The 17,437-nt window shown below is 44.4% G+C and overlaps 1 protein-coding gene across 1 annotated transcript; it reads left to right on the top strand.

Annotated features, from left to right (window-relative positions):
• Positions 1-288: 288 nt before the first annotated feature.
• Positions 289-3,480, top strand: LOC115076863 (beta-1,3-galactosyltransferase 5-like). The gene is made up of 2 exons (XM_029578836.1): positions 289-406; positions 2,486-3,480. Exons 1-2 carry the CDS (start codon positions 362-364, stop codon positions 3,437-3,439), a joined length of 999 nt encoding a protein of 332 aa, XP_029434696.1. The 5' UTR covers positions 289-361; the 3' UTR covers positions 3,440-3,480.
• Positions 3,481-17,437: the final 13,957 nt, after the last annotated feature.

Here is a 17,437-nt window from a genome sequence, read left to right as displayed (position 1 = left end):
TCCCAGCCATTAAGATAAAGGAATAAGTCTCTGGACAGTCTACAATTAACAAAGCCTGCTTAAAAAGTTCCTACTGCACATCGCATTCGCAAGTGCTCTGCTACCTACGACCCATCTCAAATCCACATGTTTAGGTGGTCAATAATGAGAGGCAGTGCTGTGCTAGAAGGTCCCTCTGCATTTCCATTCTGTGCACCCACCCTGTGGTACCTGGAAATTAAAGGGGTGTAAGGATAAAAAGCACTGGCTACTCCCAGTATTTAATCTTTACTACTGTATCTCTCTTGCAGAGGTGCATGGTGAGTGACTAGCAGAGACTGCATGAGGAGAAGAACAATAATCATAATCAACCAAATTCAATATGGGTATAAAATTATCAAATACACTTACTGTTGTGTTTCTACAGGTAACTATTTGTAATTATGTTTATTACCACTATATTTTGTTAGATTTTATTTTAAACATACATGATGCAGTAAATTGATTTAACTTCAACTTAATTTTAATTGCAATATTTCATCATTTTAAATCTATATTATAGTTGTTTGATTATAATCATTATTGTTTCTTTTCCACCAGTCATTTGCAGTCTTTCTTCTTTCTGTCTTCTGTGGTAGCCAAACCCTTGTTTGTGCTCATAACACAATTTACATTTACCGGTTCATTTCTACTCATGGACTCTACTATATCCCCCCTCAGCCATCTCTTCTCCAAGCTGAACAGACCGAATATCTATTTCTATTTGTAATTATTTTTATTACCACTAAATTTTATTAGATTTTATTTTAAACTTATAAAATGCAATATTTTGTTTTAACTTTAGTTTAATTTTAACTCTAACATTTTTTAAATTCATATTCTATTTGTTTCACAGAATCATTGTTGTTACTTTCTCACCATTCATTTGCGATCTTTCTTCTTTCTGTCTTCTCTGGTAGCCAAACCTCTGTTTGTGCTCATATCAGATTAGGAGAAACTGTCCACCCTTTTCACACTATCTGCCTTGCTGTGAGTCTATGTGTACTATTTATATGCAGTTTCTAAAGTAAAAGTACCAAGTGTACTTTTCCTTTGAAAATTGTCCAAGGAAAATGTTCCCAAACAGATTTTCACCTTCTTTTCTGTAGATGCATTTCCTTATCAAAACTATGCACTGACAGGGTAATTTTCAAAAGGATTTGTGCACTTAAAACTGGGTTTTACGTAGATAAAGAGCTGTTAATCTGGTTCCTATGGAGAGACCTCACCTCCACCCGTACAAATTGCCATTTGACATTTATGGGTAGATTTTTAAAATGTTGCGCACGTGGAAAACAGGGGTTATGTGCGTAGCCGGGCCTTGTGCGTGCAACGCGCATCTTCAAAGGGGCCCAGCCACGCTCATAACTCTTGTTATGCCAGAAGAGCCGGGCAGAATGAAAGGGGTGGTCCGGGGAGGGGTGGGGGGGGGGAGTGGGTGGGAGGGACGGGGCTGGAGGTGGCCGGTACAGCACCCATTTGCCACTGTACCGGGGAAGGTATCGCTGGTGCGTGCATGTAACTACTGCTCCAAAGTAGCTCCACAGGAGCAGTAAGCAACAAAATAAAAACCAAAAAAGGTAGACAAAGGTTTAGAGGGTGGGGAGGAGAGAGGAAAGGTAAGGGAGGCTAGGTAGGGTGGTAGGGAAGTTCCCTCTCTGTCCGCTCCTTAATTGGAGCGGACTGGAAGGAAACTGGGAAAAGGGACCAGTGCGTCACTATGCATAAATTAAAAATGTACCCCCCGTGTGCACACGAGTCCCGGACCATCCACACATGTGTGCAGGGATGTTAAAATCTGCTGCTTGTGCGCGAGCCCTCATATTTTATAACACGCACGCGCATGTTATAAAATAGCCACATCCATGTGCACGCGCCAGGAAGTAAATGCACATGGGCGCACGTGCGTAAGTTTAAAAATCCACCCCTAAGGGGACAATTTTTGAAAACAGTGAGAAGCTTACTGGTCCGCAGATATGCAAATCAGTTTTCAAATGGAAACTCACTGCATAGAGGTTACTGTTGCTTTATATCAGGAGAACAGTACACATGGTAAAACATACAAGGGCATTTCAAACGGGAATCCCCATGCATGCTTTACCCGCCTCTGCCACTTTCTGCCATGGTCAGTGTAGGCTTGCTGAGAAACCACCAGTGTGCTTTGGCCATTGAGTGGAGGGCAGTTTTTGGCTGAGGGAATTTACCCAGGTAGCTGCATAGTTATATGACCTTCTGCCTTTGAAAGTTGTCCTCTGTTAGCACTAGAAATAAGTGTATAGAAAATAATTGATAGATAGGGGAGGTAGGAATATGAAGTGGACGCTGCAGATCAGTCATATACAGAGACGGCAAAGATCTTATTTGACTTTGAACTCTGGCAAGATAATTTAGGGCACATTCTGAAAGGGAAAGGAAGTTGGTGAATTTTTCTAATGATTATTTTGTAATTTGTCTTTGTCTGTTTCAGATGGCTCTGTGTAAGGCTGGAATTGTAGGCATCTTCACCGTGGTTCTCCTCGTTGCTTGTCTCATTCTATTCATTGAACTGAATTCTGTTAAATTCTGCATTTTCTGCCACAAGAGAGCTGGTGGTAGAAGTGATACCTTTTTGCTGTTACCAGACATTGACTGCAGGGAGAACCCTCCCTTCCTGGTTATTCTCGTCACTGCAGAACCTTGGCAGCTGGAAGCTCGGGCCGTGATCCGTCAGACATGGGGGAAAGAGAGAATAATAGAGGACAAGCGGGTGGTGTCCTTTTTTCTTCTGGGGACAATGGAGAAAAAGAACAAACAGGCAGAAGCCAGCATCATCAGCGAAAGCTTGAAATACAAGGACATCATCCAGAAAAATTTCACAGACTCCTACTACAACCTGACACTGAAGACCCTGATGGGAATAGAATGGGTTCATCACTTCTGCCCACAGTCCAGCTTTGTGATGAAGACGGACTCGGACATGTTTGTTAATACATTTTACCTCACTGAACTGCTTGTAAGGAAGAACAGGACCACCAGTTTTTTCACAGGCTTCCTCAAACCTGAGGAATACCCCATACGTGACAAGAACAGCAAGTGGTACGTAAGCGAGATCGAGTATCCAGGGCAGAGGTATCCAAGTTTCTGCTCTGGTACAGGTTATGTTTTTTCTACCGACATCGCCAAGCAGATCTATAAAGTTTCACCCAGCGTCCCTTATTTTAAACTGGAAGATGTTTATGTAGGGCTGTGTCTGGACAAGTTGAGAATACCACCTGAGGAACTTCACACTGAACATACTTTTTTCTCTGAAAAATTGGATTTCTCTATCTGTCGCTTTAGAAAAATTGTGACCTGTCATCGGGTCCAACCCCATGAGCTGCTGATGTACTGGGATGCCTTGCAGATATCACAGGATGAACTGTGCCCAGGAAGTGACAACTGATCCATCAGCTGTACTGAACCAAAATAGGTCTCTAAAATCAATGTATGTGTGTGTGGGGGGGGGGGGGGGGGGGGCAGTGGCCATGTATATAGCAGAGAATTAATTACCCTTCTCCATTCCCTCGCCAGCCATTTATAAATATTGGGGTTAATATTCACACGGTTTATTTGGCTAACTTCTGGAGTTACCTGGAGAAACTCCAGTATTTTTAATTCCCCTCCCCACACCCGCTCAACAACTACATTTTCTCTGGGCAAATTGTTCCTTGGACAACATTTATCTGGACAGAAAGAGGCAGTGGGGGTGTTCATAGGGTGCGGTTTTATTTTGGTTAAACAGCAGGGCAAAAGCTACAGCACCTGGACAACTTTGCTCGGTTAAGTTTAGTCTGAATATTCAGCTGGTGCGGCTTTGGACTGAAGGTCCAGACAAAGTTAACCACACATTGTCAGATGCATATTGGCCATATTGGGACTTGAGGAAGAGAATGGGAGGAAGATTAGGGTATCAGGCAGACTTTTATAAATATTAGGATAAAGGGGTAGGAGGGTGGGAAGGAGCCTGGGGCAGCAGAGACAGTTATAACCATTGGGACTTGGGGTGCTTAGAGCTGGGAGGGAGATCAGGTCTGGGGTTCCTTTAGAGGACTTAAGTGAACCTTCCTGGCCTTTCCTCCAGTGAGGTGATAGGCACATTTCTTTTATTTTATTTATTTAGTCTCAGTTATATTCCACTATATAAATTATTCAAAGCAGATTGCATATTTTACATAATATGATAACACTGTTTGAATGAACAGAAATGGAAAGATTTTTCCGAATTGGGGAACGCGAAGATAATTGCTCATCATGAGTATCCAGTTTAATGAACACCCAACATTAGAAATCTTGTGTAAGGCTTGGCTCTTTATTTTAGGTCCTATAGTTCTTTTATTGATGGTTTCTCTTTTACTTTGTTTTCTTATTCAAGATGATTTTAGTGCTTATGTTGATGTGTTAACTTTATGTATTCATTTTGTGATTTGTATATCGCCTTGAGTCTCTTGAACAGGGCAGTTGCTAAACAGAATAAATAAATAGATGTCATATTACAGGGCGCAAGCAATCATTGAACTGCCTCTACAAATTTTCAATGAAATCTCACACCGTCCAATTAAAAGAAAACCTCCTGGACTTTCTCTTAACCCTTTCCAGGCCTCCTTGTATTCCCCTCCCACCCCCACCCCCACCCCAGCCCAAGTACTAGTGTCTATTGTCCAAAGAGGGTCAGGAGCAATCCCCAGTTCCTCCTACCCTCTGGAGCAGCAAATCAAAATGGTACCAGCTGACCCGAGGCCAGTGCCATTGTGCCTCTCTTTGGACTACGGACATTAATAGTAATTCAAGAAGGATGTAGGGGGCTGAGCAGAGGTATGGGGTGGCCTGGAGAGGGGTGAGAAAAAGCATTTATCCGAAAGAGTAAATAACCAATTCACAATAACCCGTCTAGACCTCTCATAATTGTAAACACCTCTATCATATCCCCCCTCACCCATCTCTTCTCCAAACTGAACAGCCCTAACCTCTTTAGTCTTTCCTCATAGGGGAGTTGTTCCATTCCCCTTATCATTTTGGTTGCCCTTCTCTGTACCTTCTCCATCGCAACTATATCTTTTTTGAGATGCGGCGACCAGAATTGTACACAGTATTCAAGGTGGGGTCTCACCATGGAGCGATACAGAGGCATTATGACATTTTCCGTTTTATTAACCATTCCCTTCTTAATAATTCCTAACATTCTGTTTGCTTTTTTGACTGCTGCAGCACACTGAGCCGACAATTTCAATGTATTATCCACTATGACACCTAGATCTTTCTCCTGGGTGGTAGCTCCTCCTACTATGAGGGTGAAGCAGGGTCGGAGCCTATCACAGGAGAGCTGAGCTGCGGCCCCGCTCCTTCGTGGTGCTGTGAATGGACAGCATGGGGCGAGAAGGCGGGCACAGCACAGCCCTCTTGGTCCCAGCCCCTCACTCGCAGTGTGCAGGAGCTGCAGAGAACCCTAAGAGAGAACCCAGCCCAAGGGAGAGGGTGGGGAGAGGCACAGACAGAGGTACAGCCTGGGGAGAGGAGACTTGGAGGGAGGGAAAGGCTCACAGTATCTCACACTCAGTCCGGCCCTCAGCTGCAGCTATCTGGGATGTTGCACTGTAGGCAGCTACTTTCCTCCCTCAGGTCTGACTCTGGATCCACACATTGTGCTTTAGCAACCTGGAAGTTACCGCATCTTAAACAAAAACATAGAACGTTCTGCAGTGATCCCCTCCGTCTCTGCCCATGCCTGTAACCCCTCCCTGGCTCTTTTTTTTTCCCTGCTCCAAACCCAATCCCCTCTCTCCACCCCCCACCCCCTTAATCTCCCTGGTCCACTCAGCAGTGCCGGTAGTATGGCAAGCCATGGGGAGAAACATAGAAACATAGAAATGACGGCGGAAGAAGACCAAATGGCCCATCCAGTCTGCCCAGTAAGTTTTGCACTTTTTTTTCCTCATAATTCTGTTAGTCTTGGCTCTTAGTAACCTTTTGGTTCTATTTCCCTTCCACCCCCACCATTAATGTAGAGAACAGGGTTGGAACTGCATCTAAATGAATATCTAGCTTAGTTAGGGGTAGTAACCGCCACAATAAGCAAGCTACACCCATGCTTTTGTTTACTCAGACTATGTAATTCAATCCTTGTTGGTTGTTGTCTGGATATAGATCCACTTTTCTTCATTCCCCTGCCATTGAAGCAGAAAGCTATGCTGGATATGCTTAAAGTATCTGTCTTTCTCCCCTGCCATTGAAGCAGAGAGCTATGTTGGATGTGCGTGAAGTATCGGTCTTTCTCCCCTGCCGTTGAAGCAGAGAGCTATGCTGGATATGCATGAAGTATCGGTCTTTCTCCCCTGCCATTGAAGCAGAGAGCTATGCTGGATATGCGTGAAGTATCGGTCTTTCTCCCCTGCCATCGAAGCAGAGAGCTATGCTGGATAGGCTTGAAGTATCAGTCTCTCTGCTGCCGTTGAAGCAGAGAGCTATGCTGGATATGTATTAAAAGTGAAGTATCAGGCTTATTTGGTTTGGGGTAGTAACCGCCGTAACAAGCAAGCTACACACCACTTTTTGTGAATGCATATCCTTTTTTCCACTTTTCCTCTTGCCGTTGAAGCTTAGAGCATTGTTGGAGTCGCATTAACTGTGTGAATGTTTATTGAAAAGGGTATTATCTCCAGGCAGTAGCCGACATTCCCGCGAGCCACCCACTCTTCATTCACGTCCTCTAGACTTTATGGATCCACAGTGTTTATCCCACGCCCCTTTGAAGTCCTTCACATTTCTGGTCTTCACCACTTCCTCCGGAAGGGCATTCTAGGCATCCACCACCCTCTCCGTGAAGAAATACTTCCTGACATTGGTTCTGAGTCTTCCTCCCTGGAGTTTCAAATCGTGACCCCTGGTTCTGCTGATTTTTTTCCGATGGAAAAGGTTTGTCGTAGTCTTTGGATCATTAAAACCTTTCAAGTATCTGAAAGCCTGTATCATATCACCTCTGCTCCTCCTTTCCACCAGGGTGTACATATTTAGATTCTTCAATCTCTCCTCATAAGTCATTCGATGAAGACCCTCCACCTTTTTGGTCGCCCTTCTCTGGACTGCCTCCATCTTGTCTCTGTCTCTTTGGAGATATGGTCTCCAGAACTGTACACAGTACTCCAGGTGAGGCCTCACCAAGGACCTGTACAAGGGGATAATCACTTCCCTTTTTTTACTCGATATTCCTCTCTCTATGCAGCACAGCATTCTTCTGGCTTTAGCTATCGCCTTGTCACATTGTTTCGCCGACTTCAGATCATTAGACACCAAAACCCCAAGGTCTCTCTCCTGCTCCGTGCACATCAGCCTTTCTCCCCCCCATCAAATACAGTTCATTTGGATTTCCACTCCCCATATGCATGACTCTGCACTTCTTGGCATTGAATCTCAGCTGCCATATCTTCGACCACTCTTCCAGCTTCCTTAAATCCCATCTCATTCTCTCCACTCCTTCTGGCATGTCCACTCTGTTGCAGATCTTTGTGTCGTCCGCAAAAAGACAAATCTTACCTTCTATCTCGTCCACAATGTCGCTCACAAAGATATTGAACAGGACCAGTCCCAACACCGATCCTTGCGGTACACCGCTTAAAACCGCTCTCTCTTCAGAGAGAGTTCCATTTACCATCACACATTGTCTTCTGTCCTTCAACCAGTTTGCAATCCAAGCCACCACCTCGGCACTCACTCCTAAGCTTCTTATTTTATTCACCAGTCTCCTGTGCAGGACCGTATCAAAAGCTTTGCTGAAGTCCAAGTAGATGACATCGAGTGCTCTTCCTTGATCCAATTCCTTGGATCAAAAAATTCCAATTCCTTGGATCAAAAAAGTGAATCAGATTTGTCTGACAGGACCTTCCCCTGGTGAATCCATGCTGCCTGTGGTCCAGCAATTGTCCTGACTGTAGATATTTCACTATTCTCTCTTTCAACAGCGACTCCATTACTTTTCCCACCACCGAAGTGAAGCTAACCGGTCTGTAGTTACCAGTCTCTTCTCTGTTCCCACTCTTGTGAAGCGGGACCACCACCGCTCTTCTCCAATCACTCGGCACTACTCCCATTTCTAGGGATCTATTGAACAGGTCACACAGTGGTCCCGCCAGCTCATTTCTGAGCTCCCTCAGTATCCTGGGATGAACCTCATCAGGTCCCATGGCTTTGTCCACTTTCAGTTTCTCCAGCTCTTCCCATACATTTTCTACTGTAAATGGAGTTACATCTACTCCACTCCCCTCCAGTTCCTTGTTAACTAGCAATGGTCCTTCACCAGGGTCCTCTTTAGTGAACACAGAACTGAAGTATTCGTTTAATATTTCTGCCATTTCTTCGTCTCTCTCCACACATTGATCCTTTTCACCTTTCAATTTCACTATACCACTTTGAACTTTTCTCCTTTCACTGATGTATCTGAAAAATGTTTTGTCACCTCTCTTTATCTCCTTGGCAATCCTCTCTTCTGCTTGACTTTTTGCCGTCTTGATTAATTTCATCATCTCCCTCAGTTGTACCAGATATTCTTCTTTGTGCTCCTCCCTTTGGGATCTTTTATATTTTTTGAACGCTGTTCTTTTAGCCTTTATTTTGTCAGCCACCTCCTTTGAGAACCAGATAGGTTTCATTTTTCTTATGCTTTTCTTAACTTTTCTAACATATAGATTAGTTGCCTTGGTAATTGCTCCTTTTAGATTGGTCCACTGTTGATCCTCATCTCCCTCGTTCTCCCAGCCTTTTAGTTCTTCCTCCAGGTACTTCCCCATTTCATCAAAGTCCATGTTTTTGGAATGTAAAACTTGGGACTTTGTGCTTCTTTTCCATATCCTTTTTGTGATATTAAACCATACCATTTGATGATCACTGGTGCTGAGATGGGCACCCACCTGGACATCAGAGATGTTATCTCCATTAGTGAGCACTAAGTCGAGTATAGCTTCTTCTCTCGTGGGTTCCATTACCATTTGTTTGAACAAAGCGACTTGCAGGGCATCCACTATTTCTCTATTATTATTAGATTCTGCAGATGGGATTCTCCAGTCTACATCTGGCATATTAAAATCTCCAACAATCACCACTTCTCCCTTCTTTCCTATCTTTTGGATAGGAGAGGGGGCAGTACCTCCTTGGATGACATGACTGACCGGCTGAGCCAGCCACATAGGGGTGTAAAGAGTGCTTGTTCCACTAAATGCAGCACAGGTGCCCAGCCTCAGTGCCTTAGTTAAAGTGCAGTTGGCTAAAGACACAGCTGGGATGGAAGTATTATGCTCCAAAACTGTAAGTGTTAAAGTATTGACATCTAAAATGTATAAAATGTTATTGCATAGTCTCTTGGCTAAATTAAACATGAATTAGCCTGGGCGAAGGAGCTGCAAGTTGACCTGGAGGAGGAGGAATGGGAAGATAGCACTGAACAGAACATCCCTTAAGGTGTACTCTAGCTGCTATTTTATGCCTGCTACATTGCATACTGTGTGTATGGATCTGTGTCTGATAGATGTTGGACAGGGTGCGGGCAGGAAGCGCCATGGAACACATGTGGTGGTACTGTGTGGGCATCTCTCCCTTAGGCAGAGTGTCGGAGAGGGTGCGGGGGGATACGTGGACCGGTACTGTGTGGGCACCTCTCCCTCAGGCAGAGGCTATTCAGCTGTTCATAAAGGCTGTGATGAATGGTGATTGAGGAGGCTCCTGGACCGGTAAACCAGTTCACGTTTCAAGTTCTTAACCCTGTGAGATGCTCGGATTCGGCCATCTGGAAGAAGAAAGCTGCTGCAGCCATGTCGCAGGTGTGCAGTTGACCAAATGAGATGTACTGAATAGAACATTTTACGCGATACAGAAAAACAGACCGGGTGCTTCCCTAGGAGAAGTGGAAATCCTAATATTCTCAAGGTGGGGGGGGGGGGGGAGAATTAAAATAAAGGTTGAGGATATTGTTCTATATTTTGTATTGGCTGTTGATTGTTGCTGATTGCATTACAAAGGATAGAAGTGTTGTAGACTTGCTATTTTCCCGATAAAAAAGTTTATTGTAAAAAAAAAAATAAATAAAAATAACATCCAATTGTGTTTATATAAACAGAGGTTGAATGTGAGCATTTGGTCCTTTGGTTTATAAATACCTGGCTCAAATCCCTGAGCCACCAGTAGCTCATGGAAGACAGCAGCTCTCCTGATGAATATGTCTTTCCTGTGGGTGGGTGCGGGCTGTCCTACTCCCAAAAAAGGACAAGTATAAGTTCCAAAAATTGCTCCATGTGAAAGGCTCGCTGGCCCAAGGGTTGGGTGCTGGGTTAGTAACATTGAAGCTGTGGGTTTAAAGCTCCCCCCAGGTCAGCAGTGCCTTGGGTTGCAGCCTCTCCGTGAACCAAGGGAGTAGAAAGGGGAAGTTTTAGCAACATTTTGGCCATTTTGCCTAGTAAAAAGTAGTAAAACCCCCAGCTGCTGGTGGCTCTTTCCAGTTAGAGGTTTTTCCAGAATATACTTGGCACACAGGTCTGCTTGACCCCTCCTCCCCATCCACCCGTACCCGCCCCACCTAGCTTCTGGCTCAGCTGGACTAGAACCCGTCACCTATATTCGAGCAAAGCCTTTAATGAGCCATCATAGCTGCTGAGCACCAGTCGGCTGGTTACAAATCCTGCGGGTTTTTACCCCTTATACCTTTCTTTCCTCCAACGCCGCTTTAAAACAAGTCAGCAAGTCATCCCTGGCAAACGTCTCCAACCTAACGAGCCAGTATTTTGCAGCATGCTCTTCTCCCACCCCGGCACCCCTCAGCTAGCTGGGGAGCTCTCCTCCGGGGTTTTACCCCTCTTTCCATGACTGTATTAGAAAATCCAGTGAGCCCAAGGCCTGGAAGGGCATTTATTTCAAGCCAACCCTCGGAGTCACTTGTTTGCTTTTACAAAGGCACCTACTAGCTATCAGTACCATCCTTCCCATCCCATGCCTGAGCGTGCCATGTCTTGGCTTCCGTGCCTGGGCTCAGCCGATGGCAAATTCAAACTCTATGACACAACAGCAGCATTTTGGCCCGATCCATAAACAAAACAAACCTTGCACTTTTAAACCCCCTTTGCTTAGACTGTGTCATTCCCAGAAACTCTTACTAAAATTATGGAAGACTCAGGTGCCTCGGTTTTTCTCTCTGGCCAGTTACAATTCAAACGTTCCTTGCTTCTCTGTAGAATTGCAGTGGATCCAAATCCTAGCACCACGTGTGACAAAGGTAGCACCTGCCCTTTGTAATTTCCTCTTTTACAGGTTACAGAAACCGGTCTGGATTCAGATAATGAATTGCTCCATTGCCCTGGCTCAGTGCACAAATAGGTAAACCTGGTGATTTGTTACAAGCTATTTACAGGACAAACATGGCATATGATCTTTTAAATCAAACTAAAAATATATAAAAGAAAAGCCCAACTCCAACCAAAGTTTTAATAAACACGTGTTGGCTTTTCCTGCCAGTTCAGAGTGCCACACTTAAATCTATCTTAAATTTGATAGCTGTTAACCTGGCTCTTAGAAACAGACCTCAACTCCACCTACACAGCTTGTCCTTTCAGATTAATGAAACCAGAAATAGAGCATGAACTGAAAGTTGCAGATCAGTCATATACAGAGACCCCAAAGATCTCGTTTTGACCAGTGACTTTGAACTCTGGGGGGTTACTTTGTGCCACATTCTGAAAGTGACAGAAAGCCGGTGAAGTTCTCTAAATGTTTATTGTTAACAGAGAGTAACATTTTCTTTTGGAATATATTTTGTCTGTTTCAGATGGCTCAGCAGAAGCCTGAAATCATAGGCTTCTTCACAGTGGTGCTGCTCTTTGCTTTTCTCTGTCTATTCATTGCACTGAATCCTGTTAATTTCTGCATATTCTGCCACGAGGAAGCCAGTGGTAGTGATACTTTTTTTTTTTAATTGTTACCAGACATTGACTGCAAGGAAAACCCTCTATTCTTGGCTATTCTCATCACTATAGGACACTGGCAACTTTCCCCGACAGACATGGGGGAAAGAGAGAATAATAGAGGACAAGCGGGTGGTGTCCTTTTTTCTCCTGGGGACGATGGAGAAAGAGAACAAACAGGCAGAAGCCAGCATCATCAGCGAAAGCTTGAAATACAAGGACATCATCCAAAAAAATTTCACAGCCTCCTACTACAACCTGACCCTGAAAACACTGATGGGATAGAATACAGCCTTGTGATGAAGACAGCCTCAGATATTTATTTATTTACTAGCATTTCTTACCCACCTCTCCAATTCAGTCTGGGACAGGAACAAGAAACATGCATAAAGATAAAATTAACAATAAAATGACTAAAAAATACAAAAAGTTACATTTAGTACAAGATGGTAAAAAGGAGCTCAGATTGCCTGGGTTATTGGAATGGCTCTGAGAAAAGGTGAGTTTTCCTGAATTGTTTAGTGTCATGTGTGAGCTGGAGGGATAACAGTAGAGCATTTCAGAGTGGGGATTCAAATATGGAAAAGGACCGTTCACATGTCACAGCAAGTCTGACAACTCTAGGAGAGGCAATGTCAATCAGGAATTGACTGGAGGAGTGGAGGATGCATGCTGGGTGTGTATCTGTAGGGTAGAAGTAATCCAGGGAAATGAGACATGGTGGAGAAGGTTATTAATAAATACTGCTATTTTGTATTTAATGCACCATGAGATTGGTAACCAGTTCATTGATATATTTTACCTCACCAAGCTGCCTGTAAAGAAGAACAGGACCACTAATTTTTTCATCGGCATCCTCAAATCTCAGTATCACCTCCTACAGAACAAGGACAGTAAGTGGTACATAAGTGAGGTTGAGTATCTAAGCGAGAGGTATCTACCTTTTTTGCTCTGGCATGGGTTATGTTTTTTTCCTATTGACATCAACAATCAGATCTATAACATTTCACCAGCATCCCTTACTTGAGACTGGAGGATATCTATGTAGAGTTGTGCCTAGACAAGTTGAGAATATCTCTGGAGGAGCTTCATACAGAATGGACCTTTTTTTTCCCTTATAAAACTGAAATTCTCTGGCTGTCGCTTTAGAAAACGTATGACATGTCATTATGTCCAGCCCTATGAGTTGCTGATGTATTGGAATGCCTTGCAGAGTTCACAGGATGAAGAGGGTCCATGAGTCAATCACATTGAATGACACCGCCACTTGAACTGAGCTACGATAAGCTCAGTATCGTGTGGTTTTTGCAACCAGTGGCCACCGGTATCCTACAGAACTGAAAGCACATTACAAAATCTAAAATCTAAATCCTCTCCAGTCATATCGTCCACTAGCGGAGAAAGGTGAAGAACTCCTAGAAGTGTTCATGAACAGTCAATGGGATGCCTCTAAATTAACTGGTATTCAAAAGACAATTGTTATTATTGAAAATTTGTACATATGCAAGTTACACACAGGCACATATCATGAGACTACATCACTGTAAATAATAATTCTCCCAAATAACAAAAAGAGAAGACAAAAAACATAACAGCCCCTTCCCTCCCAGTAGTGAGAGACTCTCAACAAAGGGAAGACAAGAAACAAAAGTGTGGCGCCCTATGCTACAGAGTGTATAGAATTTAATATTTTACAGGAAATGCTTTGTTATTGTCCTCTTCATGGGAATTCTGAAAAAGTTGCAGAAGTGCAAAGAAGTAGTGAGAGAAGGTTCTAGAGCAAAGTGCTCACATGTGGGTCAGAGGGTGTTACAAACAGCTTTTTGGGCTTGGTTAAAGAGAAGATTATAAAAATCCTGACTATACTTGGTGTGGGGCTTCTCCAGAGTCACAGAGTTAAAAGCAGGATGTAGCTGTGATCCTCTTCCAGAATTACAGGAAGGGGGAAGCCATAGTACAAACAGAGATACTCTCATGGTAGAGCAGTAGCAGCGCCTATGGCCAATATGGCCATAGGCGCTGCTACTGAAAGGGGCCATAGCGCCGCCATGTGGGGCCTCAGGAAGCGTAAAAGCAGCATGGCCCGCTCGCCATGCTGATGATTCTGGCAGGGCCATGCTTGCTTTCTTCACTCATAGGGTCGACAACAGGAGAAGGCTCATTCTTGCTCCCAAGCCCTCTCTCTCCAGCAGTCTTGGTCCCAACTCCCTTTCCCCTCCCTTTCCCCTCTCAGACCCCCAACTCCCCAGCAGACATTTTTATTATATGAAGCAACTAGAGAGCAGATTCCCTAACCACACTTATATCTTATCTACTGCAACAGTACTGAATCTTAAGCAGATCAGCAAATCAATAAATGTATTTTAAACACAGAATAATAATTATTCCCTGTACGTACCCAGATCAGTCCAGACTGTGGGTTTTGCCTCCCTTCCAGCAGATGGAGACAGAGAAAAACTTGAAGGGAATCCTCTCTTAACCTGGTGTGCTATCTGCATCCCCTCAGTATTTCTCTGTCTCCAGCAGATGGAGGTGGTGCAAACCCTACAGAATAATAATTAATACTATTCCTTTTCTAGCGGGAATGGTTCAGGAGAAAATTATGGTCATGGGGAACTGAATGCTGTCACATATACATAACATGGGTGTAGCATCCACAATTCTTCAGTGGTGCACAAGCACCACCAACTTTAAAACAGGGTGTGCCGTGCAACAACAACTGCCTGACCAGCCTAAGGAGAGGGGCCCTGATGCGGGGCTTCAGCGCGCACATCCAAGGGAGCAGAGACAGAGAAGAGGAGGCCCACAAGGCTGCCAGTGGACTCAATCCTAATGGTGGCTGATAAAAGAAACAGGCCTGGGAGGATGCCAGCGGCCAAGAAGAGGAAGGAGCCCGTTCTCCTGTTCTTCTAAGTGTGCTGGGCCTGTGGAATGCAAAACACATGTGGCCAGTAGGTGCTCCTTGCTGATCTTGTGCTTCGTGAGATCGGCAGAGAGGAAGTTCTAGCCCCACATATTTTGAATACTGCAGGGCAGGCACACAAGGAGCAGCAGCAGCAGCAGCAAAATAGGCTCCCACTTCTGTTCCTGATGGGGAGCCTGCCTGTGTTTTGTCTTTTTATGAACTGTAGCCTGCCTGTGTGTGTGTAATTAGTAACCTGCCTGTGTGTTGGTGCTGCCTGCATGTGTGTGTGTGTGTGAGAATGGTAACCTGCCTGGGGGTGGGGATGTGTCTGTGTGTGTGGAAAAAGGTAACCTGCCTGTGTGTTGGTGGTGCCTGCGTGTGTGTGTGTGTGAGAATGGTAACCTGCCTGGGGGTGGGGGGGTGTCTGTGTGTGTGGAGAAAGGTAACCTGCCTGGATGTGTGTGTGAATGATATCCTGTTTGGGTGTGTATGGGTGGGTGAATGATAATCAGCCTTGGGGTGTGTGTGCGTGTGTGACTAGTAACCTACCTGGGTCTGCATGTGTATGTGAGAATGGTAACCTGCCTGGGGGTGGGTGTGAATGACATCCTGTTTGGGAGTGTGTGGGTGGGTGAATGGTAACCTGCCTTGGGGTGCGTATGTGTGAATGGTAATCTACTTGGGGTGGGTGTGTGTGTGTGTGTGTGTGTGTGTGAATGGGGGCCTGCTTGGAGGGGATGTGAATGGGAACCTGCTTGAGTGTGTGTGTGTGTGTGTGTGTGTGAAAGAGAGAGAGAGCATGTGGTTTTGAGAGCCTCTGTGTGTGTGTGAGGGAGTGTATGGGTATGTAGGAGTAGGAGCCTGTGTGTGAGAGAGAGTAGGTGAGAGTGGAAGTCTTTATATGTATATATTTGTGTGTGTGTGTGTGTGTGTGTGTGTTTGTGACTAGTAACCTGCCTGGGTCTGTATGTATGTGTGATAATGCTAACCTGCCTAGGGCTCGGTGGGTGTCTGTGTGTGTGTGTGTGAAAGGTAACCTGCCTGTGTGTGTGTGTGTATATGTGTGTGTGAGAAAGGTAACCTGCCTGGATGTGTGTGTAAATGATATCCTGTTTGGGAGTGTGTGGGTGGGGTGAATGGTAACCTGCTTGGGTGTGTGTGTGTGTGTGAAAGAGAGAGCATGTGGGTGTGAGCGCGTGTATGGGTATGTAGGAATAGGAACCTGTGTGTAAGAGAGAGTAGGTGAGAGTGGAAGTCTGTGTGTGTGTGTGTGTGTGAGATAGCGACAGACTGCATGAGAGAATGAGAGATTGTGTGTATGGGAGTGGGAATCTGTATATGAAAGCACATGAGAGTGTGTGTTTATGCTGGAATATGAAGCTGTGTGATAGAGAATGTAAAAGTGAGAGCCTGTGTGTGTCTGTGTGTGTGTGGGGGAATGAGAGCCAGCATGTGAGAGTGAGAACCTGTGTGTGTTGTGAGAAAGTTGTAGCCTGCATGTAAGAGAAAGCATTTGAGTGTGGGCGTCTGTGTATGGGAATGGAAACCTGTGTATATCTGAGAGAGAGCATGCAAGAGTGGGATCTTGCATGAGAGAAAGTTTGTGAGAGAGAGCCTGAGTGTGTGTGTATGAAGGAAGAAAGAAAGAAGACAGGAAGAGAAAGAAGAAACAGAATAAAAGAGATCCTGAAAAAGGAATAAGGAAAAGATAGACAAGGGGAAAAAAGAGACTGGGGCCAACCAATTAGAAATATAAGACAGATAACAAAGGTAAAAAAAAATATTTTGCCTTTCAGCAATTGCATTATGCCATCTTTGGGAATGTACATTTCTTATATATTTGTGTTCTGCATTTTTCTTCAGTATTCCAGTGTTCACAGACTCTGGTTTCTCAGGCTTTCTCTTTCTAATTTGTAGTTTATTATTCTGTATTAGGCAAGGGTCTGTGATGCACGTGCAACAGATGTGCCGGATTTTGACTAACTTGTTGTTTCTCTGTAGGGATTTGTAGGAGTCTGCTTCTTCTGTTTGCTCAATAGGTGGTGTGTTAGTGTTCTGGGCCTGGTGTCACACACAGGCTCTCGCACACACACACACACACACACACACATAATGTGTGTGTGAGGGAGAGGGAGTGTATGAGAGAGCATTGGTATGTATGTGAGGGGGGGGGTGAAAGAATGAATGTGTTAGTATATGTGTGTGAATGAGAGAGAGAGGGATAGTTTGTGAGGCTCTGCCTCCCTCAATCTACAATAATCTGAGGGTGACTGGAAATTAAAAGATCCCAGGTATGCCAAAGAGAAGCAGAGCAGAAAGAGAGATGAGAGAAAGTATTAAAGTATCCATTCTTAAGGAAAGAGACAAAGAAAGAAGAGAGACACCAGAAAATATGAGATGGAACTAAGAGGTTAGAAATCAAACTACAGACACACAGGTTGGAAAATTGTTTATTTGAATTTTGCCAAGGATTTCCTGCCTCTTTTTCCTGTGCTAGGTAGGTAATCTAAGTCAAAGGACTCTCAGAGGTAAGGGAAAGGACATATCTATCCTCATTCATCCT

Source organism: Rhinatrema bivittatum, chromosome 15, assembly GCF_901001135.1.
Source record: "Rhinatrema bivittatum chromosome 15, aRhiBiv1.1, whole genome shotgun sequence".
Classification (NCBI taxonomy): domain Eukaryota; kingdom Metazoa; phylum Chordata; class Amphibia; order Gymnophiona; family Rhinatrematidae; genus Rhinatrema; species Rhinatrema bivittatum.
This window is presented reverse-complemented; position numbering and strand designations above follow the sequence as displayed.